Below are 21,340 nucleotides of genomic sequence, written 5' to 3'. Positions count from 1 at the left end.
CAAGTCAATGCAACTTCAGTAAACACTTTCAAATACACAAATGTGCTGCAAATTCAGAAAAAAGGCTTCATCGGTTTGACAACACATGCGCTGCAAAGTGTTTCCATGAGGACAAGCTAAATGGTGATGAATCTGAACGCCCCCGCTGCGACCTTGAAGTTAAAAGCATTGACTAATGAAACACTCAAGGTTCAATTTATTGTCATTTGTACGGAATTTGCACTCAGGACCGGCAGCGTACAATAACAGCTTTTTCCCAGCCACAGTGAGACTCATGGCAAACACAAAATAAATACAATCACTTTTGAGCTTTAATGGACCATACATAAATATTTAAATTTCTGTGTATATAATAATAATATAATAATTTTGGCAGTGTTACCTGTGTTTTATTCTTTAAAGTTATTTATCAATGTTATTTATCGATGTTTTCTTTATCTTCTTTACCTTGACTTATTCTTTTAATAATTCTATATACTTTATTGCAGGACTGCACAAATTATTGATTATCGTTCCATTACACATATTTCTTTTTAGAAAACGGAACATCCAACAATATTTGTGTATTTTGTGGTGAAGTACAACGTGCAACAGAAAAAAGAAAATGTTCATAATAACAGGGGAAAAGGAAGAAAAAGAGGGGAAAAAAGGAATAAAAACAGTAAAATAGAGAAATAAACACAATATATACATATACGTATAAATGTATTCTTATCTCTTCAACGTCTACAGACAACTCTTCAGAGCTGCAATCTTCAATATTATTTAATTATTCTCTATATATTATAATTCTTTTAAAACATTTTAACTCTTTTTTTAACTTTAAGTCTGACTCCTCTGGGACTCTGCACAAAAGTTCCTATTGTACCCAGCTTGTCTGTGCACAAAATGATGAATCTTGAATCTTGAACCTATGTATAGATCAAATGCATTAAGCAATAAATAGGCATAATTAAGAAATACTAAAGTGCAGTGTCAAAACAGCACTTTAAAGTAAACATGCACTACTTGCATTCAATGGGGCATAGAATTCAACAGTGTGACAGCCTCGGGGTAGAAGCTGCGGTTGAGCCTTGTTGTCCTGGTATTAATCATGCTGAATGTGGCCTTAATCCTGACAGAGAGCAAGAGAGAGCAACAGGGAAGTCAGAGCGGGGGAGGATGATTCGATGCAGACACTTCTGGGTTGAACTCAACTTAAAAGCTTTTATTATATGGTTTCTTGGCAGCTTTCCAACCTGGGTGCACGGCACGTTGTTGCTTCACAGGTGGTGAGCTGCCAGTTGAATGGGTGTGGCAGGCAGGCAGGTAGGCAGGCAGGTAGGTAGGCGTTAGTCACAGAGCTGCGTGTCCACGGTTGAACTGTCAAAAACAACATGCCTCTATTTAACCTATCTAATGCCACGCAGCGTGTATTGTGTATTCTGTGTAATCCATCCTCACCTCTGCAGTTGCACCCACTGTCTCACTGAGCCTCACTGTGTTGTCATTTGTCTCCACAGGCGGCCATGTGTTACGTTCACGTCGCTGCGCTGGTCGCAGAGTACCTGCACAGGAAAAGTAAGGCCCTGACATATCTACACACACACCCACACACACCCACACACACACCTACACTACTTTATCTCCATTTGTGGCTTATATGTGTACAGTAATTAAACACTGCAGCAGCATAAACACTATAAAGCAAGACAATAGTTCATGGAGAAGGCACCAAAGAAAAAATATTTGTCTAAGGAGTTAAATTACACACTTGACTGATGCTATGAGGATTCCATTACAACCTGCACCAGGAAGCATTCACACTCTTTCTAGAGCAATATGCACCTGCAGGAACATTTGCCTGCACAGGTGATGAACAACTACACACCAGTTAGTCCACAGGCTGTTATTGGATACAGATACAGCATGTAAACACCAGAGAGGCCGATGCCATTAGGCCAGCACAGTAACGTCCTGCAAAAACAAAACCACATGACCGTGGTTTGTGTGTGTGCGTGTGTGTGTGGATACATTCTTATCTCATGCAAAAGCGTACCATCAAATAATCCTCGAAACAAATGACCCGCTCCTTATCTCTGTGGCGTGTCAGCGAACAAAGAGCTTTGAGATGCACCAGTTAGCCACAGCAGCCTTATCTCTAAAAAAAAAATGTTTAGCATCTAGAGATAATCCCTTTTAGTTGCATCCCACAATGTTCCCATCAATCGTCATCACGTTACATTCATTCTTCGTACTGGGTCGTATTGGAAGTCGTCCCATACTGAGCTATGGCGTTTTCTTCCTGCAGCTTTTGCATCTCTAAGCTGATGTTATCTGCAGCGGTTCTGCACCGCCTCCGCTTTGATCCTGGGTTTGTATTATTAGATGGCACGAACCACCGAGCGGAAAGTTGTAGCTGTCGCTCTGATGCGGGTTTGAGCATGTCACAAGTCTTTTGATGTATGACTTATGGTTTCTTTAATAAATCTTTTTAATTAATCGCATCCACGCAGTCTTCTTGGAAGGTAGAAAGAAGTCTGTCCTAGACAGTGTATGTTGAAAACGACAATCAACTTAACCTAAGCAAGAACGGCTTCTGACTGAACCATAATTACCCATTACCCCTTCCCACCCTTACAGAAAAAGCACATGAACTTCACATGTGAGAAATTCTGCACATGGGAATCGTGTGTTTTTGGCCCGTTCTTATGTGGATCACATGTGAATCCCCATGTGAACCCATTTTCCACATGTGGTAACATGTTTTACACATGTGCTCTACATAGGAAAATGGGTTCACATGGGAATTCACATGTGATTTACATAAAATTGGGCCAAAACCATCATGATTCACATGTGCAGAATTTTGTACATGTGAATCACATGTGAGGTTGATGTGGTTTTTCTGTCTGTTAAAGGAAATAAAAGGAATAAAATAAAATAACCAAAAATAAATAAATAATAAAAATAAAACAAACTAGGGTGTGTATGTGTGTGTGACTGTTATATTGCGTATGTATGTCTTTAAATATAAACTCAAAACTACAAGCTGACGTTTAATTAAATATCTATGGTAAATGGTAAATATCTTTAAATATCTTTAAATATCTTTAAATATCTATGCTGTAAATTCTATTCTATTCTATTTTATTTGTTATTTATCATAAATATTCTCCTGTTTTTTTTTCATCTCTGTTTATGGTAAAGGATAAATGGACTGCAATTACATAGCGCTTTTCTTCTTTTATCGACTCGTCTAAGTGCTTCATGCTGGAAACCACATTTCATCCGTCCACACAGTGCTTCTTCTAACATACACACCCTCTTTGATGAGATCATTTGGGATTCAGTGTCTTGCTCAAGGACACTTCAGCTCCCAGATCACAGCCACCATGTCAGTCAGTCAGCTTTATTTCCGAAGCACAGTTACTGTAAATACATATTGAGCTGTATAAAAAAGATAAGGTTAGAAAAGGAAATGTATAAAATAAGTAAAAACCTTACTAAATATAGTCTCTACAGACACAGAACAAATAGAAATAGACAATATTAACACGACAACAGACAAAAAGGTGAGGGGGCCTTCATCTGTGATGGAAACATATTAACCTGTATGAGAGGTCTTATACTAATAAAGTTTGATTGAATGATTGATTAATGTACAGTATGTGAATCAGTTTCTGAGTTGGTCTTTGGTGTCCGCCCTTCAGAGCTGTTCTCCAGCGGCCTGGCAGCCTTCAAGAAGATCACCTTGAATATCGATGAAGAAGCCGCCATGAAGGAAGACACAGGCATGCAGGATGTTTATTACACCGAGGTACGGTTTTACATAACGACACAGACACAAAGCCATACCAAACACGTTACGCGGTGATCCAGTGGATCCGGATTTGTGTTTTGACTACTCTGAAATCTCACCTTTCAGGAAGTCTTGGTGGAGCACCTGGAGGTCTGCGTGGAGGCGCTGTGGAAGGCCGAGCGCTACGAGCTCATCACGCACATCGCCAAGCTCGTCATCCCCATCTACGAGAAGCGCCACGAGTACGAGGTAGGTAGCCACGCCCCCCTCGGCCGCACGCACACACAACCAGACAGTTCCTCATCGTCACGTTCACGTGCAAGCGAGCGCGTACAGATGTGCGGTCCCACAGGATTGTCTGCATATCTTCATCCGTCTAACAATCATGTCTATTTTTGACCTTGATCACCTTTTTGGAATGTGACTGTTGGATGTTGGAGCTCCTCCCTCCTGCTTGCAACAATGCTGTTTGTCCTGTTCACATCAAGCTTTCATTTGTTTTCGTTTTTAAGTGATGAAGCAGTTTTAGTTTAGTTTTTATTTTTGAGGAATTGATAGTTTTTATTTAGTTTTATTTAGTCTTAGTCTTAGTTTTTCAGGTTTTAGGAGAAAGCCTCTGTCAGATGAGAAGATTTGGAAGATGAACTTCCAAATTTCTGGGATTTTTCCCTTTTAGTTGCATCCCATAATGCCCCGCGGTGCGCGCTCCCTCACATGCACGTCCAGAGAGAGAGAGAGAAGTAGAAGCTGCTGCCTCGTCGATAACTCTGTGTGTGCCACTGCCGCACATAGATGAGACGTGACAGTGGAGAGACTTGTGTCGAATCTTGTGAGTTATAAATCCACCAACATAACTTCCTTGTCGGTTCTGACAAGTCGCCGTCCACTTATTCAACGAGCTTAATATGAGTCATATTTCAGAAAAGCGCCCATTTGTATTTGTTTAGCTCAGTGCTTGTTAAGAGTTAAGCCCCGCCCCGTCCTCTGTCTAACACCACCTGAATGTAGTGAACAACAACAGCAACAGGAGGAATCACTCACTCAGCTTGATTTCACTGACTATTGGAATTTGTTTCCAGATATTGAGTTACTGGTAATTGTGACTTTGCTGTTGTAAATATTGCTGCTGTTCTGAAATATGCACAGTAGCAGTCACAGTAGTCATTTCTTGGTTTTGTGTTGTAGCCTGTAGGCTTAGCCTACTTCTATTTTGCACTTGCACTCACATGATTTTTTTTCTGCAATGTTAATGTGCACCCAATACCATATTAGCCTTAGCCTACCAGTTCAGAAGTCATGACTCTGTTTCGGGAAGTTGGGAAATTGGTCCAGCGTGTTGACTGCAGTCCTGAAAAGCGTGCAGGCTTTCTCTACCGACCAAATAGTAACTGTAATTTATTTTAATTTATTTATTTTGATATTAAGGCCTGAAAAAATTGTAGATACTGCCCTTTTCTGATGTTGAGCCCTTGCCCCTCTATAGTCATGTGCACGTCCCTGACGAAAACTACAACTAACCTGAGGTTATCTGCAGTTTAGTGTAGTTTCACTTAGTTTTGCATTGTTAATTGTAGTTTGTTTTTTTTCAGTTCACTAAATTATTTTTTCACCTGGTATCTTTTACGAGCCTGTAATAAGAATCCAGACATGATAGCTCATGTTCTTAAAATCGAATGGAGACATCACAACAGCATTCAAATCAAATCAAATCAAATCAAATCAAATCAAATCAAACTTGATTTATGAAGCATTTTTCTACATTAAAGGGACAACGAGGAGTTTGTATTTGGTTATAAAAGAGTCTCATATTAATGTGGATGAATCTACGTTATCCACACTTGTTAATGGCTTCATTTATGATAAATATATCGTTTTGTCTTTATTGCTATTTTGTTATTATTTAGTGGTCAGCATTTCCTACTTTCGGTTTCGCGGGCGCTGCCTGGCGGGTCATGGGAATAACGCCGCCGGATCGCTGTTTATGGTCGGAACTACGGCGGTATCTGATCGTCTTCCAACCTCCGACTTTCATTCTTGATCAATGAAAACATTCTTGGCAAATGTTTTTCACTTTTGTCCGTCTTGCGCCGGTCCAAGAATTTAACCGTGCGTGCAGAGACTCATGGGCAGTGTAGTGTGAAAACACTTCAATTTCCAAAACTCCCTTTAAAAACATAGCACAAAGTGATTTACATGTTTAGCAGACGGCCCCCACTGAGGAAACACTGGAGAAATTGAATAAAAACATAAAGCTAGAGAACATAAAAATGAAATAAAATAAAATACTAATAATAAAATATAACATATTCCAAACAAATTAAAAAGGGCTAAAATAGAAACGCATAGACGGATCAGTTTGCACAAGCTTATGCAAATGTGCTCTATTTCTCACCTTTTCCCTCTGGTGTAAATGATCCTATCAAGGCTGTTTACAGTCTGAGGTGTTGACAACTTATGTTCACTAAATTATTTTTTCACTGCTAGTTTTAGTGTAAGACTTAGTTTTAGTTACCTATAATAACCCTGGTCCAGGATCAGGGAGGCCTTTGCCCCAGCTGCTGGCCTCTGGTTTAAATAGCCTTATTATGGTTTTGGTCATGTAATCTGCCTGTGGATCTAAACCCAGGATCACCCCGCTGCGACACCACAACTTTCAGCACTAAATATAGAAAAAGTAAGCTGCTTTGTGTTTATATGTGTGCTCGTGCCTCCATACACACACACCATTACTTTTCTCTACAAGACAGAAAGCTTTAACTCCTGTACGTGACAGATGTTTGTTGGGACATCAGAGAAATGAAATCCTTGCGCTCGCTGCTGTTCTTTCAATAAACAAACAGACCTAATCCTTTCTTTGTCTTATGTCTGCAGAAACTGAGCCGACTGTACGACACTCTGCACAGAGCCTACAACAAAATAATGGAGGTGATACAATCGGGCCGCAGGCTGCTCGGGACCTACTTCAGGGTGGCCTTTTATGGGCAGGTGAGGCCCACAAGCCCCTCAGAGAAATGCTATTTCTTCCACACTCCTCTCATCGTGTGTATAACTGAACAACATTGTGTGTTCTTCTCAGGGCTTCTTTGAGGAGGAGGATGGAAAGGAATACATCTACAAAGAACCCAAGCTCACCGGCCTGTCTGAGATCTCCCAGCGGCTGCTGACGCTCTACGGAGACAAGTTCGGGGCGGAAAACGTCAAGATAATCCAGGACTCAAACAAGGTGCGGTAAAGAGATGGAGGGAAAAGGCCAATCAGAAAGGAAAATAATTGATTTGGCCCGCACCCCGGCTCCTGTGTTTATTTGGAAAACTATCACCTGTCCATCATACTGTAAAGCAGGAAATGGTTTGGGTTTTTCCCATTGAGATAATTTAAAGTATCTGCTGACTGCTCCTATTGTGTGTACAGGAATATTAACTATATGTGTCCAAAGGCTCAGTGGGGGTTGATGAAACTGGGTGTGTTATATCTCCATGGAGATATCAGGACAGTCTGAGTAACATCTGGATGACATTCACAGTTGTGGTCAACCCTGTGATCTGGACTGTCCCCGACATGACATGACTGACTGGTCATATTTGCATCGTTGGTCAGTTGAATGAGCTGCAGCTTCTGAACAGCGAGGTGTTTTCAGCCTGTAGCGTCGACAGTTTAGCTCATTGTTGTTAGGTTTAAAGAATGCTGGGTGTACACCTGGTATCTTTTACGAGCCTGTAATACAAATCCAGACATGATAGCTCATGTTCTTAAAATCGAATGGAGACACAATGGATCACAACAGCATTCAAATCAAATCAAATCAAACTTGATTTATGAAGCATTTTTCTACATTTAAAGGGACAACGAGGAGTTTGTATTTGGTTATAAAAGAGTCTCATATTAATGTGGATGAATCTACGTTATCCACACTTGTTAATGGCTCCATTTATGATAAATATATCGTTTTGTCTTTATTGGTATTTTGTTATTATTTAGTGGTCAGCATTTCCTACTTTCGGTTTCGCGGGCGCTGCCTGGCGGGTCAAGGGAATAACGCCGCCGGATCGCTGTTTATGGTCGGAACTACGGCGGTATCTGATCGTCTTCCAACCTCCGACTTTCATTCTTGATCAATGAAAACATTCTTAGCAAATGTTTTTCACTTTTCCGGTCCAAGAATTTAACCGTGCGTGCAGAGACTCATGGGCAGTGTAGTGTGAAAACACTTCAATTTCCAAAAATCCCTTTAAAAACATAGCACAAAGTGATTTACATGTTTAAAAGTAGCAGACGGCCCCCACTGAGGAAACACTGGAGAAATGGAATAAAAACATAAAGCTAGAGAACATAAAAATGAAATAAAATAAAATACTAATAATAAAATATAACATATAACAAACAAGGGCTAAAATAGAAAAGCATAGACGGATCAGTTTGCACAAGCTTATGCAAATGTGCTCTATTTCTCACCTTTTCCCTCTGGTGTAAATGATCCTATCAAGGCTATTTACAGTCTGAGGTGTCAACACCTTTTTATTTATTTTTTTATTACCTTTTTTATTATTATGGCGAGGATAAAAGACCGTTTCAAATAAGAGTAAAACCAGGCTTCTTTCAAAAGATCGCACTGTGACCACATGTCAAACAGAGGGCGTGACACATAAGGAGCTGCCTGTGATCAAAGTCTGTTGAGATAAATAAAGGCCAGACAGTATTTGACAGCGGTTCATTATTTAGTCTCTGGTGTCAGCCGCACCAGTCTGCTTCACATCTATATTTCATTAAAGTGGTTTATCTCTGGCCCGCAGGTCAACCCTAAAGACCTGGACCACAAGTTCGCCTACGTCCAGGTGACTTTCGTGAAGCCCTACTTCGAGGAGAAGGAGGCGCCGGAGAAGAAAACCGACTTCGAGAAGTGCCACAACATCAACCGCTTCGTGTTCGAGACCCCGTACACGCTGTCGGGGAAGAAGCACGGCGGAGTGGAGGAGCAGTGCAAGAGGAGGACCGTGCTGACGAGTACGTAAAACACACACACACACACACATCAATGCCCCACAGCATCTCTGGTCTTTATGGTTGTGAACACACGTCACATTGTACAGTGAGAATAAACAGTGAACAGCTGGTGACTGGAGCAAGTGGCAGCTGGATATTAGGATCCCTCCCTATTCAAGCATCTCTGGCTCATTTCACGGTATTGACAAGCACTGTCAAACAGTGTGAAGCTGTTACCAGGACGATACCGCACACACTGAAGTGCCTGAAAAACAACAGATGCTTTCGCTCATTTTTTCTTCTTGTTTATCAAAACAAACTGTATTGTGTCTCCACAAAATGTTTCAAAAGCTCCTTCTTTCTGTCTGCCTCTTACCATCAATGGCTTTCACATAACCATGAACCCCCAATGGCTCGTGTGGTTGACGGTTTCCCTCTCGTCCCACAGCCGCCCACGCTTTCCCGTACGTGAAGAAGCGAGTGGAGGTGGTGGGAGAGAAGCAGGTGGAGCTGAAGCCGGTGGACGTGGCCATAGACGAGATGAAGGCCAAGACGGGCGAGCTGACCAAGCTCTGCTCCCACCAGGAGGTGGACATGATCCAGCTGCAGCTCAAACTGCAGGGCTGTGTGTCTGTGCAGGTAAAAAAAAACAACAACAACAAAAAAAAGTCTGATACCCCCTTTTCCACCGAGCTGGTTCCACACAAAAATATGGCAAAAAAACATCAGATACGCCTTTTTGGCACCAAACATTTCCAAGTCTTCTATGGACATATTGGGCGTATCTGCTGAACAATGCACAAAATAACTGGTCAACAGGGGAATTGATTGAATAATTAACGCTTGAATAAGTAATTAATTTTCATTTAACTCATTCATTCAGTATTTTTTCAAAAGTTCAAAAGAATATTCTATGCTAGGTTGCCTAAACCCAACCAATGGGACTATTTTACTTCTCAATCAAAGTCACGACTCAACTTCTCACTCAAAAATAGGCAAAAATCTGCAAAGTCACAACTCCACTTCCAGGTACTACGGGAGCAAAAAATTGCATGGGACCCTTTTTCTAAAAAAGGGTTCTATGTTCCCCAGTCACACACAAAACAGGGAACATAGGACCCGGGGAACATAGGGATGATCCCAGTAAGGCTCTCAAGGCATGATTCTGCCATGATTCATACATTCAAAAACAACTGACTCATCTTCAACTTCTTCAATATAGGATTCATCAGTTTGTTTCATAATATTCATCAAAATCTTTTCTGCCTCAGACAAGTTCCATGTCTGCAGTTTTCTCAGCCATTTTGAATGCTTTTTTAAGGGCACCAACTACGCCCTTCTGGCTCTGAACAAACATGTGGGTCCTACATGTATTTAAGCCCTTTTGGCTCCAAGCATTACTCACACTTTTGTGTTAGGTCTTTGTTGTTTTGTTGCTTTATTCAATACAGTTTGATCTCTCTTTGATCTTGGCACCATTGGATAGAGCTCATTGAGACCTTTATTTTGATATATAGAACTCATACTGTATTCGCCCAAAATGCCACTTACGCCCCTCTGGCTCCAAGCCCTCGACTGGTTCTTTGCTTTCCTAAGACAGGACCAGCACCAACTCCTTATTATGTTTGTTTAAAGGGATACTTCATTCAAAAGTGATAATTCACCAATTTTCTACTCACCGTCATGCCAAGGAAGGGTTTGGAGAACTTTTGGAGTTAGCAAAACACTTTTGGAGTTCAAGGGGGGGTCCGGCTGACAACAGATTTTCATATAATGGCAGCGGATAGAGCTCATTTTTGAATCGTCCAAAACACACACTATGAAACATCCAAATACCTCCATACTTCTCGTCTGTACTGACACAAGTGTCCTGAAGCCGCAAGAATATCCGTTGCCAGCCGGACCCCCCGGAACTCCAAAAGCGTTTTGATAACTCTGAAGGTTCTTCAAACCCTTCCTTGGTATGACGGTGAGTTGAAAATTGGTGAATTATCGATTTTGGGTGAAGTATCCCTTTAACTGCTAATTGATGCCAACACAGTTAAAGCTAAGTAACCAAGCCAAAGAACGCCTAACGTGGCTCTGACTCTGCTCCTTGCCAGTGGAAAAGCAAACTGCTTCTTTGGAGGCACGCAAGTTGAACTAGCAAAGCACTGCAGCCTGCACCGAACTAGCACCGCAGGCTCTTTTTGGTGGAAAAGGGGTATGAGTCACTAAGTCTCACAGAAATCATAACTCTGATAAGAAACCGACACAGGATCAGTCGTCAAAAGTCATGAGAAAGTGTGAATGGAACGTTCCAGTTGGTACCTGCGGAGCGCCTAACATTTCCTGACATGTCTCGCTGCAGGTGAATGCAGGTCCCATGGCCTACGCCAGAGCATTCCTAGATGACAGCAAAACCAACCAGTCTGGGAGTAAGAAAGTGAAAGAGCTCAAGGACATCTTCAGGTATCTCTACCCCTTCGAGATAAATTTTATCAATTCTACAATCAGAATAGAAGTGTCCTGGTAAGACGTCATAGTTTTTTTTTATCTGTAATGATGGCAGGCGTTTCGTGGAGGCCTGCAGCATGGCCCTGGACATAAACGAGCGTCTCATTAAAGAAGACCAGTTCGAGTACCACGAGGGCCTGAAGGGCAACTTCAAAGAGATGGTGAAGGAGCTGTCAGACATCATCCACGAACAGGTACTCACACCTCCAGCCCACATGTCAGTGAAACCAAATATTCTGGAAGGAGAGGTGATATGTAAAAAAAAATATTTTTTTTGCACCGCACCCTAACCTCACCACACCCAACAGCCAGACCTACACTATATTTTGCACAAACTTGTTTTGTTTGCCCTCTGTTGATTAGTCAGACGGATCGAGTTCTATTTGCCCACAGGGAGGTAAGGCAAGGCAGGTTTATTTGTTTAGCCTATTTTTACAAACAGTTTGTCTCACAGCAACAACATCCTCTGCCCTGGAGGAGCTTGTCGTAGTTTGATGATTGCAGCTGAAGCCTGTCAAAGCTGAACTTAAAGGGATAGTTCAGCATTTTGGCAAATTGGCCTATTGCCATAATCCCTATAGCAGGGGTCGGCAACCTTTGTGACATGGAGTGCCAGTTTGAAATTTTCTTGTCAAAGAGTGTGCCACTACAATAAAACAATGTGACACAAAATTGTTTTTGTTTATATGGATAGATAAAATCATTTTTATCTATCTATATAGCCCACATCTAATCATATTTTGAAGATATTTTCCCACTATTCACTTGCTTTTCAGAAACTTAGCCTAGTAAAACATTTTGCAGTGGGAGGAAAATGCAGAAACAGAGACTACAGTGCATCCAGAAAAAAAATCTATCATATCAGAATGAAACAGTCACAACAAGACCTGGACGATCCAGATCCCGACCCGGTGTCCCTGGTCTTGTCTCCGTGACACAAACACGACCCGTAACCCATAATCTCTTGTTTATGACAGATAAAAAATTATATTCTAGAGCTGCAACAATTAATCGATTAATCGTACAATAATCGATTATTAAATTAATTGTCAACTATTCTGATAATTGGTTTGATTAGTTTTTTAAGAAAAAAAGTCCTAATTCTCTGATTTCAGCTGTGAATATTTCTGGTTTCTTTGTTTTTTTATGACAATAAACTGAGACTCTCTTTGGTTTTTGGACAAAACAAGACATTTGAGGACGTCATCTTGTGGTTTGGGAAACACTGATTGACATTTTTCAACATTTTTTAACATTTTATTTCAAACAACTAATCGATTAATCGTTTAAGTAATCGACAGATTTATCGATAATGAAAATAATCGTTAGTTGCAGCCCAACCTATTCTGTTGGAGCTGCTGTGATACCATCATTTCCTGCAAAGGATTAATAAAGTTCTATTCTATTCTATAAGACTACACAAATTGACAACAGCAAAGTGCATAGTTCCCCTAAATGACATGTGTGTGCTTTGTGCTAAAGTCTTTTTTTTCTGAATCTGGGTGAACTGAGCCTTTGATATGATCTATAAATGATTATAGCTCTGTAGAATCCCATCACTGTTGCATTATCCTGAGCCATGCTTCATATAGATGCCATGTTAATTCAGTTATCGTCCACTATGCCTGGCCTGAGTAATGTACAAACTAGGGTTGGTCCATCGGCCGCTGTCAGCGGGTTCACACACACACACACACACACACACACACACACACACACACACACACACACACACACACACACACACACACACACACACACACACACACACACACACACACACACACACACACACAGCAACACGGAGTCAGTGTTGCTGTGTGTGAACCTGCTAGTTAATGTTTAGTAGAATTAAATAATAGTAAAGGGCAATACATCCAGTCCAGTCTGTTTTATGACTGTTATTTAATTGAGGCCACCTCATGCTACAGTGGTGCTGGTGGTCATTGCACTGTGGTTTATCTATGTCTATCAGTGTAAATAGTGGGTGTGGGGTTAGCAGGGAAATAAAACACAACAAGTAGTAAACTAAGGGTTGCCGCAGAAACGCCTCCTCACATTTCCTCCACTGGCTGTGTTTCCTTCAAACAAGCTTGATTTCACAAAGCCATTGCATAATACTTGGCGACTCGGCGGTCACAACTGCATCGTCATCGTTATTAAAAATGGTTGAGGTCGCCGGTACGTTTTGATTTCCTTGAACGCTGCTCCTGAGCAGACTGAGACGGACTGAGTCATTAGCAGCAGCAGCAGCAGTAGCAGTGGAACATTCCCTCCTGACCGTTTCCTGGAAGAACCATTCCCAGTTCCACGAGAGATGGCTCACACACACACACACACGCACACACACTCATCTGTCCCTTTTATAAAAATCCCAGTCAGTAGCATTAGGCAGCAGCGAATATACAGGATGCTGATGAGTAAAGTGGAGACTGCACGCCGTAATGTTGCTCTCATTTTTTATTCAGCTCAATAACACTCACTCGCACTGTTCTTCCCATTAGTGGAATGTGTCACGGCTGCATTGCAACACAACTGTTGTTTTGTTGTCTGATCTTATCAAACTAACTGCTGACTTTTTCTCTCCAATGTGCGGACCCTTAGCTTTAAGGATTAACAGGTAATGTGACCATGAAGCGTATGAAAGCATCTGGGTTTTTTTTTTCTATTTTGGTTGTTGTTTTACTTGTTGGATGCGCATGGAAAAAAATAAATGTGCACCTTCCTGTTGGTCGAGTAGTTCGCCCTGACTTATAAACAAGTGACAATAAAAAGACATTTAAATATAAACATCCAGGCGGAGGCCCTGGCACGTACAATAAAAAGGCCAAAGTCCAAATGGCTCTTTGTCCCTTCTTAACTTAACTGTCTCTCCTTCACTGTGATAATATAGATAACAAAAACCCTAACCCGAGATCTGATCTGATCTGAACCGAATCCAAAGATGAGGAATTCATATAATGTGGACCCACCACTGGCACTGCTGGGTGTGTTAAAAAAACAAATGCAAATGAGACACCTTATCCAACTGTTTACACACACACCAGCATCCTGGTGGAGATATGCTACCTGCCACCTCAGATACTCCACAACAACCGATTTCTGATATCACCTCTGTCTCTTGTTTTTTAATCTCGTAGAAATGAAAGAAACTACAAAGGTAACACTTTATAATATATAAGTAAACACTATTAAAGGGATAGTTCAACATTTTGGCAAATTGGCGCATTGCCATAATCCCTGTATTTTTTTTTTTTTTTTTTTTGGAGAGGACAGTGCACATTAATTAACATTTCTGTAAAAGTGCCAGTGTTAGCCAGAGGCTAGTTTTCAACTGTAGTCTTAGGAGTAGGTTCGTTACCTTTAATTGTCGGTGCAAGCTGTTTTTAGAACGGCAGAGCAGAGCCGTGAGCTGCTCAGAGCTACGCTACGGAGGCTAATGAGATTTCTTGGTTTCCCTCATCAAACTCATCAAATACACAATCCAACAACTCCAAAACGCTCTGGTGGACAAGTTGTGACCTGCACATTCACCACGCTATGAGATAATAACAGAACGTTACGAGACAGAGTTGTTTTCGAGGCAAATGCAGAGACTGCTTGCAGAATAACTGCCCTCGTCGGGAACGGGCATCAGCGGTTTTGCATGAATTTACCTCGAAAACAACTCTGTCTCGTAACATTCCGTTATTATCTCATAGCGTGGTGAATGTGCAGGTCACAACTTGTCTACCAGAGTTGTTGGATTGTGTATTTGATGAGGGAAACCAAGAAATTCCATTAGCCATAGCTCTGAGGAGCTCGCGGCTCTGCTCCACCGTTCTAAAAACAGCTTGCACCAACAATTAAAGGTAACGAACCTGCTCCTAAAACTATAGGGATTATGGCAATGGGCCAATTTGCCAAAATGTTGAACTATCCCTTTAAGCATTAATAAATACTGAATTCTTCATTTATAACGCATGAATATTCATTAGTATGTAGTTTGTAGTAGTGCTTATCAATGATGAGTAAAACATTTTTAACTATGTCTATAAACTACATACTAATGAGTATTCATGTGTTATAAATGATGAATTCAGTTTTGAATGCTTAACTAATGCTTAATAGTGTGTACCGCCACAAACAGAGGGAGAAAAGATGAAAAGTTCAAAAAGCTGTGTGGCGTTGAGTTTCCACCCAATTCTAGTTTTGTTTATCAGATCTGTTCATGATAAAGCATCTTGACTTTAGCATCTGAGGTTTTTACTGTAAATCTGTCCAGATGTGAGTAACAGAGGTTTGCTGCAGTTTTTTGTTCAGTTCAGATCATGTTCAGACAAGTCACGCCTCAGTTATGTAGGGAGAGACGTTGTCTAGTGCACGGGAGAATAACTGCTGACGCAAAGAGATGTGATTCATGTGTTTCTGCAGATCACCTCAAGATCACTCACCTGACGAAAACATCAATCATCAATTGATTTTATTGTCATTGTCATTTCACACTTTGTAAGAAATCCGGTTTGGCTTCGTCTTAAGGTAGAAAGATTAAGAGAACAAGTCTCGTTATTGTTTGCTTGTTTTTATAATCCTGTTTTATGTAGTGCTAATGGAAATAAAGTTATTATTTTTATTATTAAGTACATTATTAAGATGTTAACAGTTAATGAACTGTCCTTTTACAAAACATTATGAACAACCTGAAATTTCTTGAGAAAAATATGTGCACTTTCAACAATATTATGCCTTTTGTGTCTTCTATGTAATTTTCACACTTAGTAAATTCTTCCTGCGGGCCGGTTTTCGGCCCTCTGACGGGCTGGTTTTGGCCCACCAGCCATATGTTTGACACCCCTAATATAACAGTTGCATTTTCCGGCTGTCTGTAATAGATGGTCCTGTCTATGCTGTGGCTCCATTTCGTTTGAGGTGAGGATGATGAAGATAAACAAGGGAACGTATTAAACGGCGTTCGGCTGTCTGACTGATAAATCACACGACGGCAGAATAACGAGCCGTCGCTTCATCGTCCTCCACACTGTTGTGTTTCATAAATTGTTTGGATCTGGAGCTCAGGTTGCACACAGCTTGGCGAACCCTTCTTATCCAAATAAGTGAAAGCGCTTCTGTTGGTTTCTTGGACAAGTGCATCCAAAACCCAAAATTAATTACATGAAAGTAAAATATACAAATGTTGAGTCGGGAATTAACACAACGCAACTGTAAACAGGAGCAGCGGCAGTGGAGCCTGACGCCCAGACGTCTGAGTCAACACACGCGTCTGAAACACAAATCAAAAAGAGCAATGTGAAACTAAAGAGTCCCATCAGATTATGGTGTTGTGTAATGTGTGTGTGTGTTTTATGCATGGATGCCATGATCATAACCATATTTGTCCTCATAGGTTATTGTAGAAATTATACTGTAGTAGCTTTGTTTTATGTATTGACTCCATCAAGGGGGTTTTGGGTTCGATTGCATGTTCTCCCTGCACCTGTGTGGATTCTCGACATACACTAGGTTGACTTGCCAGTAATTGTGTGAGCATGTGTGTTCTTTGTCTCCAAAAACATGTCCACCACATCCCGTAATATCCCCCAATGGATGGAATTTACAAACGTGTTTTTCCTTCATTTTCCATTTGTTCAGTAATGTGTCACATCCTGTCAGCCTGCACAGTTCAGTTGTGTGCTGCAAAGTGCAGTATCTGCATTTTTTCCATTTTTTTTTTTTTTTTTGACCAATCAAAAGTGTGGCATGTTCTCTTCAATCTGGTAGAATTTGATATTGGTACTGCTAAAAAGTTATTGGGCTTTTTATTTTGCTGTCCATCCAAAAAAGCATTGTGAAACCAAGGCAAAGTGCAGTATCTGCAAAGAGTACTGTACTCCCTACATTCTAGAATTTACTCTATAATTCCATTGGAGTAAAACTAAGGCAAAGTGCCATATCTGTAGCTAATACCAAGCCAAAGTGCAGTATCTGCACCAAAACCAAGGCAAAAGTGCAGTATCTGCCATAAAACTGTCGAAATTGGTCAGAAAGACAAACTACAAAATACATTTAATTCAGTCTACCATTATCTAATCAATTATAGACTTGGTAGTTATTCATAATTTGATGCTTAAACCTGACAATGAAAAACACAAAAAGCTGTTTTTCTCAGTTCGGCATTTTTACAGATACTGCACTTCGCCTTTGTAGGGCAGTGTGTATATACTATAGTGTATGTATGTGTGTGTTTTTATGAGAGGTGACACTCATCCTGTCTGTGTTCTGCTCTACCCCCCCCCCCCCCCCCTCCCCAAAAAAAAACCCAGATCTACCAGGAGGACATGATGCGTTCGCTGCTACAGAACTCACTGCATGTGTTTCGTGCCATCAGCGGGACGTCCACCGACCTGGGGTGACTCCACCCACCCCCACCTCTGCCATCCTGCTTCATGTATAACCCCTCCCCCCCCCCCCCCTCCAACCCACACAGCCCCTTTAAGGACAGACGTCGCGGGTGAACGACGGCAGTACGGCGGTTTGGATCCAAGCCTCAGCAGCAGCAGCAGCAGCAGTATTTCAGAGAATGTATCGCAGCAACACGTAGGCATGTGTTCTGCTGAGTCATGCTAGGGTTGCATTGCACTTTTTTTCCCCCCCGCCCCCGGTGCCTCGGTGCCAACCTGCAGGATTGACTGTTGTTCCTTCAGAGAGAGAGACACTGTAACTAAAGCATTCGTTTCCTTCTCTCCTCTCTCTTTCTGTAACGTTCCCCTTCAGATCTATGCAGGACACCACACTTTTACAAGACAGTAGCATCTTCCACCAGTGTTTGTACATCCCCCCCAAAAAAACAAAACAAAACAAAAAAAAATTGTCTGTACCTGTTCCAGACCTGTGAAAGGAAAGCACTGAGATTCCTCTATCACTCTGAGAGATTGGTGTTTATAGGCCTGCAGCACATTCAAACCAGGTTTACAGATCGCCATAAACAGATAAGTCACGTCTAAAGAGCAGGGCCGTTGCTAGGAATTCTGGGCCCCCTTAAAGAATACTAAAGTGGGCCCCTACCCCCTAACTTTTCCAGTTTTTTTTTTCTTAGACTACGTATGTATTATCATTTTTTATTTAGCCGACATTGTTTTGATGCTAATGCAACATTACTATGAGTATTAGTCAGGGTCTTATGCGGAATAAATAAGTCATACAAAAATTAGACTACTGGGGTTTTTTGTGGGCCCCTAGCATTATCATCACCTTTCTCCCCTATACAACGGCCCTGCTAAAGAGCAGCACTGGGCCAAAGCTACTACCCTGTGTTTTTAAAATGACAAATGAAAAAGTCTCCTCAGTCTGATCCAAAGTCAAAGAGGTAAAAAATAAATAAATAAATGAAATAACGGAGCTCAGGGTTGTAGCCTGTTGAAGCTGTGTGATAAAGCTGCTCGCTGAATTAAATTGTATATGTAAAGTCTATTGGTTATAACAGTGTGTTCTATCAGAGCTTTGCAACAATCATGGACACACGCGTCCTCCAGGTCAGGACACACCGGTCAGGTCCCAGTGGTGTGATAATAATTTGACCCCGCCCCCCCCTCTGGGTTTAGATCCAGTGCCTTCGTGCTCTGCCTTCTGAAAAGACTCCTCGGTCTCGATGAACAAGAACCACCACATGCTGGTCACTCACAGTATTTCACAAGTGCTACACTGAAATTAGCAGATAGATGAATAATATTTAAGCAGATGTACATAATTAGTTCCGATGCTGTAAATTGAAATCTGTACCCATGTATGTTTGTACGTACTGTATGTATGTATGTATTTATATTTGTAACATTTTGGACTGGTGTTATGTCCAAACTCCGTCCAGCAGAGAGATTTTTTTTTTTTTCATTTTTACTGCATTGTATACGAAAGTGCTGCTGCCTGTCAAACTTACTTTGTAAAGCCCTTTTTCCAATAAAACATGGAAAAGCTATTGAGTGTGAGGACAGTAAATGACACCAGTCCAGTCACACCATGGGTTCTGTTTTCAATTCTTATCATAAGATCTCCTCCCTGCAGAGGCCGAGTCATCGTGGACTGAAAGCTCCAGAAGTATTCACTGTGAGGAGAGTCAGGGCTCACACACAACTGTCTTGTTGGATTTAAATCTGTGTTTCCCCCACTGTGAGAGTGCGTAGGTGCAGTTTATTACAACTGGAGAAAAAATGCATTCACCTCACACAAACCTCCTCAGACGTAGGCATTCATCCGTAACACACACACACACAATGTTCAATGAATCAGGCCGGTGTGAGATTACACTGAATGGGCTGAATGTTTCAGCTCCACGCCAGCCTGAAAGTGTATGTATGTGTGTGCGGGGGGGGGGGGATCCAGTTGATGACATGTCTTTGGGTTTGCTCAAGTTCTTGGAAAACAGAGGAGGTGATGTCATATGGAGCCAGGACTGGTGAAAAGAGGAACAGGGAAGCAACCACAGCTGTAGCCACACTGCTGCACTGAAGGACTTCCACACACCACAATGACTTGAGGACGATGAGCAATGACCCATGTGCAAGTGTACTAAACATGCAAATATTCAATGTCATATGAGTCAGATAAAGATCACACATTTTCTTCTTTCCATAAAACAGTAGGCTATTTAAAAAAATATATAATTTGAATATAAGTGATTCAGTTTCATCCAAATCTTGTTTCTTGTTACAGTTTCAAATCTTGAACACATGTGGCCTTGATTTGTCTCCATGTTCTTTTAGAGGGTCAGAGGTGTTGCAACAGGGCAGTTGCCTAGGGCCCTATGCTGGAACGGGGCCCCCAGGGACGGCTGGCATTGGTCCATATCAGTGACAACCTGATGTTGCCACTGGCTGTGTATTTTGAATGTTGTGCCTAATCAACCCAGTATCATATATAAAAATGTAACCACCCTAGCGACATAGCAACAACAAGCAAGCGAGTGATTATGTACATTCACTGAGCGAATATTTTGAAAATAAAATATAGATTTCTTGCTAGAAATATAATCAAAGGACATTTTTATGCAGAAACTACCTCAAAATATTGATTTTTCCACTAAAAATGGTAGAAATATTTGCTATGTTTTTTGTTCTCACAGCCGGAAACTTGAAAGTCAAAAAAATAGGAAAAAAATAGTCAGAAAAAATGTAACAGTCATACAATTTAAGAGCCGTTATTGTAAACCCTCTATTTTTTTGTACTTTGGACCAACATAGCCAAGGTAAGTATTATATGAGACTGGGTTGGCATAGTATGCAGAATTGAATCATCAATGGTTTGGGATTTTTGGATTCATTATGTTTGTGGTCCCCCTCTTGCCCGGGGCCTACAGAGTGTCTAGAAACGCCCCTGTAGAGGGTAGAGGCTGTAGCTTAATGAACCTTCAAACTGTCATAGCCATCATAACTGAGTCTGTCCACATCAGGGCAGAGTCCAGCCGTCCATCAGACAGCTGGAAGGTCTTGGAGTGAGAACTGGTCCAGATTGTGTCAGTAGCCTTTTCTAGTGTCTGGGCCAGGTTTGAGCCATGGAGCTGCGCCTTAACTAGCTACATAAACCAAAAGGAAAACAAGCACTTCATTTCTTTATCTGGATCAAACACGTAGGCCATCCTTAATCTTGAACAAACCCTCATTTGTACAGCTGTTGTAAAGCTGCACAGCCTCAGCGCATTGTTCTGGGTTGTGTTTGTTGCTGCTCAGATCCATTATCATGAGGATAATCAGTTTAATGATTCACAGACTCATTTAGATCCTGATGACTTCCTGGAGGAATGGATTGTTGTTTTTTGGTTTTTGTTTTGTCTTTTTTTCTTTTCTTTTTTTTAGATCTCACTCCAGATCGCGCGTGCGTGGTGGAGCTGATGGGCACAGACAACTGTTTCCTGTGGACGCTTCCTCTGTTCAGTCAGCTGTCTGCTCGCAGAGACCGTGGATGAGACGAGCGAAAGTCGATGTCCATTCTTCCCACTGAGTCACCCTCATTCCCGCGCTGTCATCACGTCACTCCGCCCACTCCTGTCAGAGCCCCGCCCCTCTCTTCCCGGTAGAGAGCTTGCACAGCACAGACAGGAACTCAGTGGAGGTGCGC

The 21,340-nt window shown here is 41.4% G+C and overlaps 1 protein-coding gene across 2 annotated transcripts in view; it reads left to right on the top strand.

Moving 5' to 3' along the window:
* The window catches only part of dock11 (dedicator of cytokinesis 11), a 105,514-nt gene extending 87,001 nt beyond the window's left edge, over window positions 1-18,513 (top strand). For both annotated transcript variants that reach the window (XM_083992695.1, XM_083992694.1), the window contains 10 exons: window positions 1,503-1,560; window positions 3,693-3,799; window positions 3,908-4,030; window positions 6,653-6,766; window positions 6,858-7,004; window positions 8,572-8,782; window positions 9,210-9,400; window positions 11,112-11,212; window positions 11,313-11,451; window positions 17,557-18,513. In XM_083992695.1, coding sequence (XP_083848821.1) covers window positions 1,503-1,560; window positions 3,693-3,799; window positions 3,908-4,030; window positions 6,653-6,766; window positions 6,858-7,004; window positions 8,572-8,782; window positions 9,210-9,400; window positions 11,112-11,212; window positions 11,313-11,451; window positions 17,557-17,646 — 1,281 coding nt within the window. In that variant the 3' untranslated portion in view covers window positions 17,647-18,513. The remainder of the gene's footprint in view (window positions 1-1,502; window positions 1,561-3,692; window positions 3,800-3,907; window positions 4,031-6,652; window positions 6,767-6,857; window positions 7,005-8,571; window positions 8,783-9,209; window positions 9,401-11,111; window positions 11,213-11,312; window positions 11,452-17,556) is intronic.
* Window positions 18,514-21,340: the final 2,827 nt, after the last annotated feature.

This window comes from Trachurus trachurus (assembly GCF_905171665.1).
Source record: "Trachurus trachurus genome assembly, chromosome: 18".
Taxonomy (NCBI): Eukaryota; Metazoa; Chordata; class Actinopteri; order Carangiformes; family Carangidae; genus Trachurus; species Trachurus trachurus.
This window is presented reverse-complemented; position numbering and strand designations above follow the sequence as displayed.